Genomic DNA, 8,141 nt, shown 5'->3' on the forward strand with positions numbered 1-8,141 from the left:
CCTGGAGAGCGTCAGGGCCAACGCCTCCCTCCAGCCCTGAAGCGAAAACGCCCCAAAATAAACAAACAAAAATAAACGTAAAAAAGCCCAAAATCGACCCCAAAAATCCCCGTTTGATGATCAGCAGGTGACCCAGAGGCAGGAGGACAGCAAACACCAGCCAGAGACAACCAGTGATGAAATCCACATGCCCAGGGCCAGCCGGGCAACCCAAAATAAAAATATACCACATTTAATTTGTCTTTCGTAACAGGAGAATCAAACTTACCACATAACTCAGGTAGGAATAAGGGAAATCCTTTCACAAGGCACTTCGCCGTGAGTCCTAGAGGGGACGAGCGTACAAAACCAGAATCAGGAAGTTTTCGTATTAAAAATTATTTATTTCTCTATATAATTCCATGTCTTACATCCCTCCGAACAAAGGAGTGAGGAATTAGGGGAGGAACGAAACTGTCACCACATGCCATCAACTAACACAGCCCCGGGAGCATCCCGGATTGTGCAGGGAGGGTGAAAACAAACCCGCTGCCTCCCAGAAAACACGGCTTTCTAGACAATTCCCTCTTCTGCTTGGAAAAGAATTCCTATTTTAGCAGGAAATTCACTTGGGATGAACATCCAAATGTGCCAAGGCAGAAAAGAACCACCCCACTGTGTCCAAGGAACAGCAATTAGGCCAGGATTTAAGTTTTAATGGGATTTATGTAATTAAAAATGCAGTAAATTTAACTTTACAAAGAGATTAATTATGGCAATTAGACACTTAGCCAGTTTTCCAGGGAATTTACAGAATTCTGTGGATATGGTGCTGATCAATGCCTGATTTACCAACATTAATTTGGTAAATTTTCTTGGAAATGTGCCCTAAACAGTACAAAAATTCCAATTAAGATGGAAAACTAACATTTGCAATAAATATTCCCTTATTGAAATCAGAGAGGAAAAACATCCAATAAAAGAAGGAAGGAAAAACATCTAATCCCAGCTCTCCTGGGAAACAAGGTCAGGAATTTCTAATAGTAAAAACTTTTGGAACAGTCAGGAATTTGGTGGAAGTTCATGGAATGATGATTTAAAATCTGTGTCCTCTGCTCTGATTTTAAAGGGAAATGGGAATTAAACATGTGAACTTACTCCTATCCAAGAATTATCTGTATTTTGTGGGAATAACAATCCAAAGAAACTCCAGTTTTACTTGTATTTAACATGTGACTCTCAGCGGAGCTGGGAAGTTTCAGTGGAACAAAAGAGCCACAATTCTTGGAGTAACAAAATTCAACTTGGCAAAAGTCAGGAATTTTATTTACAAATCCATGGAGGAGGAGGAGGATTACACCAGGAACACACTCCAGCTGAAAGCAATGATTTATTGGAAACGGCAGTAGATCAACCTGACAGTCTCTGGTTATGGTCAAGCAATTATCCAGGAGTTGGAGAGAAAAGTGGGAATCTTGGACTGGGATAAGGCCTTCCAGTGGCTTTGCTTCCTAGTGGCTCTCTCCTTTTTTGCCAACTACCTGGAAGAAGAAAAAGAAATGGGAATAAAGTTGAAAACCTGGGCAGGACGTTCTTGGTTCAGCAGATTTAAGTGCAATTCCCAGGGATCGAGTCCAGACCGTGCGTTCCGGGAGCTCCGGAGGGCCGGGAATCTGGGGATCCCTGCGGGGTTAAGGGCTGGAAAACCACACACAAATCCCGAGTTTAGTGCAGGGACACAGCAAGGCCTCGGCTTGGGGGCAGGAGTTAGAGCTGGAACTGCAGGAGAACACCCCAACCCCAGGTTAAACATCAAGCGTTAACACACTCCAGGAGAAACTCAAGCGGGAAGAACCCCCCCCGATGCTCCATGTGAGGCTGTTCCTTCCCCTTGGCACCTTTGAATATTGACCTCCTCATGCAGCTCAAACCAAGGAAACCATCCAGAAATCCAGGGATTTCCAGTTATTAAAAACAAACCCCCAAGCCCTCCCAGGCCTGAACCTCATGGACCTGCTGGAAGCATTTTTCCTGCTCCCTCCCCGTGTTCATTCCCTGTCAGGCTGCAGGAGGCAGGAATTCTCACTGTCCAGCTGAGCTCTCTGTCCCACAGTGATTAAGAGCTGCTAGGAAAAGCATTTTTGAAGCCCACGGCCAGAGTTAAAGTTGGCATTCATGTAAATTGGTTTATTCCTGGCGTGGTTCCAAACTGTGTTCACACACAGATTAGGCAAAGAAGTGAGGGAAAAAAGGAAAACCAGAGTTAAAGGATTAAGGATTAGGTGTTAGCAAGTATGGAATATCAACAAAAATATTCTATACCAGTCGGAGGCAGAGAGGGACAAGTGGCCCATGTGTATTATCTGGAAAACCCAGCACATGGATATGGATATGGGTATTTCAGCATCTCAGCTCAACCCCGCCCATTTTCTGCCCATCCCATCCCACCTTCCCACAGGAAACTCTTTATTACCCCCCAAGTTGATCCACGTTCCTCCCTTTCCATTGGGATATTAACAAAAAGCCTTGGGGGAGCTGCTCCAGAGCTCTACAGGATTCAATCCAGGCTGGATTGTTAAAGGACTGCTTGGTGTGGCCTTAAAATGGCAAGTTCAGGTTAAAAAAGGAACAGAATTTGGGAAAGAGAAGTGTCTAAGGCAAGATCTGGGGCAGGGAGAGGAGGGGAAAGCTGAGCTGGTGAGTCAGGAAGCGAAGATGCTCCAGGATTTGGGAAGGGTGGGAGCTGAGCAGAGGGAGGGGGAAGAGCGAGGCCACACCAATCCCGTTATTACTTTTAATTTCTTCTGCCTTTTTAGTTCTTTAGGAATGGGGAGTTAAGCTGGAAAACAAACAAAAGGAGTGTTACAAGAACCAAAGCAGCAGCAAAATGTGTCCAAACTGTACTGCAAACGAGCAGGTCAGAGGAGGAAGCAGGGCTTTATTCCAGAGGGGACAAGGGTATCCCCCAGCCAGTCAGTGTTTCTCTGTGGCTCTCCCCACTGCTCTCTGAGGACAGAAGCAGCAGTGTCCCCCTCTCCATCCATCCAAAGACTTCCCTTCTCCTCCAACACCATGTTCAGGAAGGAAAATAGTGTTATAATTACACAGCGTGTCCACGAGGGTGTGACTGAGGCAGGATCACCAGCTCCCAATCCACCCCTGCTCCTGCATTTCTGAGCAGCTCCTTCTCCCCCTGCCCTTGCCAGCACCATTCCAGGGGTGCTGTGTCCACAGACACCTTCTCCATGCAATTTAAAAAGCCACAGAAACCCAACGAAAGCAGATCGAAAAGCAATTCCCATATTTCTAGTCTGGGGAGAACAAGGAAGGTCTAAAATCTATTCATTTTAGAACAGTGGAACAATTTTTTAATGACTCTGAGTGGCAGTGAAAGGCAGCAAAAGCTGTTAAACTCATTTATTAACTTATTACCAGCAGAGAAATTAAGTTTTAAGTTTAGTTAGGATCAAGTTTTGCTGCTAAAAATTAAGTAGGTGCCATGTTGGTGTTAGTGCTTTTAACCTTCTGAAATTAGAGGGTATTTGTACCATAAATTCATTATTGAAGCAGTTTATTTTAAAATAAGCCTTTTTACAATAAATCTTCCAAAAAAGGGAGTCCCAAAATCAAGATATAAACCTCACAGCTATTAAAAAAATGTTGCCTTTGGTGTTTGTAACTTGCCAGCCCCTCACATTTTCAGTTCTTACCACTTATTTTTACAAAGCTGATGATCAAAACCTTGTAGAAAGCTCGAAAAAATCCAGGACAAAGCTACACATTTTCCCTTGGATTCCCAAAGTACCCTGAGCCTGGAATTGTGGCACCACCAAGGGTTTGTTCCCCCAGCCCGTTCCGGAGCAGGCTCAAGCTGCTCCCCAGGGGTGTCAGGAAGGGACTCGGGAAGGAACTCACTCGTTTGAAGTCGTTCATGTTGGTGGCCTGCACGGGAGTGCCAATGAATGTGAAATACGTGATCCTTGTTGTCTCTTCATCACCATGATTGGACTGGACAAACAACTGAAGAGGCAAAAAAGCCAAAAAAAAGGAGTGAAGCTTTCCTCCCCGGATTAATACCTAAAGCATCGGCTGCTCGAGTGTTTGACTTGACCAAAGTAAAGCTTTTTTCCAATTACAGAGGTCTCTGTCCTCTTCATTGAAATAATTACACGGAGAACACTGCTGTTTTCCTGGCAGTTTGTTAAACCCACCCCCCAGCTGGGATGTTCCCAGCTTCCACTTCCCACGTTCAGCCAGCAAACCCAGGACCTAAGAAGGCACCACTTCCCTGGGATCTGACTGAAATTAAATTCAGATCAATTTATTGGCATTCACTGAAGCCCCCGAGACAACTCCTGGGCAGGTCCCTCCCACAGGCTGCAGAATGCTGTGGCTGGCTGTACAGCTCCCTGTGTGCCCTCAGGGAAAAGGGACTTACAGTGACACTGTTGACATTCTGGAATTTTACGTAGCGGAGCTGGATGATCCCATCTTCCTTAATGTCATCCGGGCCCAGCTCCAGGGCCTGGGTGGGTTCGCTTCGTTCTGCTTCCTCAAAATCCATCGAGCGCGGGAGGTTGATGAAGATTTTGATGTACTTTGGCCCTTGCCCTGGGGTAAAAGACAGGGGTGTGATTCCATATGTGCATTACATTCCACAGGGAATTTCAGAATTCCGTGCCATTATGAAATTGTAGGTGAACAATGTGAGCTGAGTTACTATAAAAAAATAAGATGCATCTTTCAGTGGCTCTCACCTTAAGCCTGGAATTAAATCCAAGTGTCTTTGCAGGGTATCAAAGTATAAGTAGTTATATTTGTGTATCAAACGACAATAAATACTTCTATTTGTGTATCAAACCATAACATGTGCATATCAATCTATAACAAATTATTCTATTTGCAGCAGACACTTCACTCACCATTGTCTGGCCCCTGAAGTTTCATAGAGTAAAGCTTGACAGGCTGACTAAAAGCTACAGTGATAAGCAGCTGTGGAGGAAAAAAAGCCACAATTAAACACTGGTTTCTTCATTTAAAACCAACTCAGCACAAGAAATAGGGATAAGGGAGCTCTGGAATAAAATCATGTGGTCATTTCCCTCTATTCCACACATTCGGGCCCTTTACATCCCAGCAAAGTACGAATTCTCAGTGTGGAAAGCGGTAACTACAACGAGCTTTGCACCCCGGTTTTTCTTACACCCTCCCAGCCTGTCCCAGAGCTCCTGGAGTCGAATATGCACGTGAATCCAAACAATCCCCTGGAATGTGCGGGCCGCACCTGCTCGTCGCAGTCGGACTCCAGGTAGGAAGAATCTTTGCGTAAACAGTTCTCGAAGCCGTGCTCGTCGCTCTCGTTGAGGCACTCGCAGCCAGCCTTGTTGATGAACGGCAGCAGATCCATCTGGGAACAGAGGCACAGCTGCTCACAGTGGGAACCACGGGGATGGAGGAGCTGCCCTGGGAGTGGCTGTCCCCCTGCACATCCCACAGGGGCAGAGACACACACACACACACACCCCCCCCACCCTCAGGTGGTACCAACACTGGACAGGAGCGTCAGACGTACTTTGCCAGCTCTCCAAGGCATTTAAAAGAGGGAATTATTGATTAATTGTCAATGAATCAAGTCACAGTCAGAAGGCAGTAATTCCTGTGTGCCACTCAGGGCATGCACATCACCTTTCCCAAGTACTCCTGTGCCATCTTTTTTAGTTTTCATTCTTTCATAGGCACAAAAACACACAAAGGGAACACCTTTAGGACCATCCACTTCAACAAACATTAGGAAAAGAAAGAATGAGACTTTTTTCACTTTATGAAATGTTTGGGAAGACAGGTTGGGATGGCTGAGAAGGAAAAGGTTTATCACAGGACACTAAATTCATTTTAATGACTAGGGAGATTTTTCATTCTTAATAAATGTATACATGTCAGTATTTTAATTTTTTCTGGAAAAGGAAGCCCAGACAAGTGATTTTCTTGGGCAGCTTTGCCTAAAATCCAATTATTTGACTTCAAGTATGTTTGAAAACCAGGGGGTTTTTAACATCCGAGCTACACAAGCATTCCAGTAAAACCCTGGGGAGATACACACGTATCCTTTTGGGATGTCTGTGTCTTCGCTGTTGCCGGGATCGTTCTCCAGGTGCTGTTTGATTTTGTCCTCCAAGCCCACGGCATCTGCTCCCTGGTACTGGTCGATCCGTACTTTGTTCCGGAAGAACAGGAACGTGGGGGTTGCCGAGATGTTGTTGGTGGCAGCTGTGCCCTGGGAGCAGAAGGGAGTCCCCACTCACTGCTTTAGGTCAGTCTCACCCGCACCACTGGGAGCTATCTAGTGCCACTCATAAATCCACTCATTGAATTTTTGCCTTTTTTCTTCAAGAATTGCACCAATATTTGGCTGGAAAGGCTCTTTTGAATTCACACTAGTGCTGTGTTCGATATCTAACAGTATTATTTTAGCAACACAGGCAGCGGGGGCTGATAATTATTTAATTAATGAATGTGCTTTTACACTGCCCAAAGGAAGGGCAGCACAGCAGGCACTGCAGGAATATTTTCTTCGAGGAGGGATTTTGTTCTCCCAGTTTGGGAGAATTCCGTATTCTGGCTCTTTGTGATGCACCAAGCGCAGCCAGAGCCACAGACACCGCTCCCAGCGTCCTGCCCGAAGGGTTTGCCCTCCAGCTCCCCATTCCCCGCTCTTTTCCCTCCACTTCCCATTGCCAGCCCCTTCCCCCCGGACAGAGGGAGGCTTTTGGAGCACCCACCTGGCACTGGTGCACATCCACCTCCAGGAACGTTGCCTGGGGGTATTTGTTACTCAGGGCATTGAAGGCGGGCGCGATCCTCAAGCAAGGGCCACACCTGCGAAAAAAGTGACACTTCCACTTAATTCCACTTTTATTTTTCAATGCCTGCCCCAAAGAGAACCAGAGTATTCCTGCTCTTCCTGATATCCAGGTGTAAAAATACCCTCCCTACCTGGCTGCCAGCTGGTGATACAATGAAGGATGACATTTAGGAATCTGCAATTTACTGTCTTTACTTGCAGCATTTTTACCACAGTCCCGCGCAATAAAGTGTTACAAAGAAGGGCAAAATCAGCAAAAAAATACTATTTACAAAAAAATCGTATAGTTAGTCCGTGTTACCACCCAGGAAAAGATTGTATTTACAGGTAACTTAAATATTTAATGGTCAAAATGTGTCAAAGCTTCCGGGATCATAAAATTCTTCCCACAATAAATCTCATTTACACCTGTAACCAGTTATTCCGATATTTATTTGGCCTTGAGAGGACAGAGCTGGTTTCTTTTGATTGAACTGCATTGCCTTGGCTGAAAAAATGTCTTTTTCACTGTGCCAGCAAAAGTGTAGGAAGTGCTCAGCTGCACCAATTCCTGTAAAGGGATATTCTCCCTGGGAAACAGAAATGAAAAGTGAAATCAAAAAAACCCGATGCAGAAAAGTGGCAAAATCCCCCCCAGAACTAAGAGGCAGCAGCCAGACAACGAGGTGCCCTATGAAGCCCCAAACCCTCGAGATTATCACTGTTCTCCCTAATTTCCACAGATTAAGGGGAATAATTCAGTTGTTGAGGTTTCTTTGGTGACAAATTTATCCCGATTTCACCACAGTTGTAACTCCCTGCTGAGGAGGGGAACAGGGATTATCCACTTGTCCTGGGAAAACGGAGTGAGGAACCAGCGAAGTCTTATGGGGCCAAAATACGTTTTTCCAAGTTTTCAGGTGTTTTTAGTGCTGAATAAAACATTAAGAACCTTGTTTCCATCCGTTTCCTGCTCTTTAATGGGGCTTTAAACCGGCGCAGCCCCTGCTCCCTCAGAGCACCTGAGGGCTGGCGGGTCCGCAGGGCAGCGGGTTCGGCGGGAAAAAATGGGAATTTATCCCAGGAATTGGGAACACGGTGCTGATGCTGCGACTTCACTGCCGCGCTACCGAGCGTCCCTAACGCTGCAAACCGCGCCGGGGAACCGCGCCCGGCGCGTTCGCAGGAACCCAGAATAAAAACACGGGAACACCGGAGCCCTTCCCGGAGCCGCGTCCCGCCCTCACTCACCCCCTCATGGTGAACTTCACCACGGCCAGGCGGGAGCCGGCGGCGCTCAGCTCGGGCTGGAACTCGGTGT

General features: G+C 46.2%; 1 protein-coding gene across 1 annotated transcript; it reads right to left on the reverse strand.

Moving 5' to 3' along the window:
- Positions 1-1,277: 1,277 nt before the first annotated feature.
- TXNL1 (thioredoxin like 1) lies at positions 1,278-8,135 on the reverse strand. The gene is made up of 8 exons (XM_008638059.2): positions 8,072-8,135; positions 6,759-6,855; positions 6,080-6,253; positions 5,264-5,386; positions 4,902-4,971; positions 4,418-4,590; positions 3,895-3,999; positions 1,278-1,520 (listed from the first exon to the last, which is right to left on the reverse strand). The coding sequence occupies exons 1-8, from the start codon at positions 8,077-8,079 to the stop codon at positions 1,491-1,493; spliced, it is 780 nt and encodes a 259-aa protein (XP_008636281.2). The 5' UTR covers positions 8,080-8,135; the 3' UTR covers positions 1,278-1,490.
- Between the last annotated feature and the right edge of the window lie 6 nt (positions 8,136-8,141).

This window comes from Corvus brachyrhynchos, unplaced genomic scaffold (assembly GCF_000691975.1).
Source record: "Corvus brachyrhynchos isolate BGI_N302 unplaced genomic scaffold, ASM69197v1 scaffold297, whole genome shotgun sequence".
Classification (NCBI taxonomy): domain Eukaryota; kingdom Metazoa; phylum Chordata; class Aves; order Passeriformes; family Corvidae; genus Corvus; species Corvus brachyrhynchos.

What these genes read in the sequence shown, in the direction of transcription:
- TXNL1 (XM_008638059.2), bottom strand. An exon ending in ACTTCAGGGGCCAGACAATG is followed by an intron (nt 4,591 to 4,901) that starts GTGAGTGAAGTG and finishes CTTTTACCCCAG; the next exon opens with GGCAAGGGCCAAAGTACATC. An exon ending in AGAATGTCAACAGTGTCACT is followed by an intron (nt 4,000 to 4,417) that starts GTAAGTCCCTTT and finishes TTGCCTCTTCAG; the next exon opens with TTGTTTGTCCAGTCCAATCA.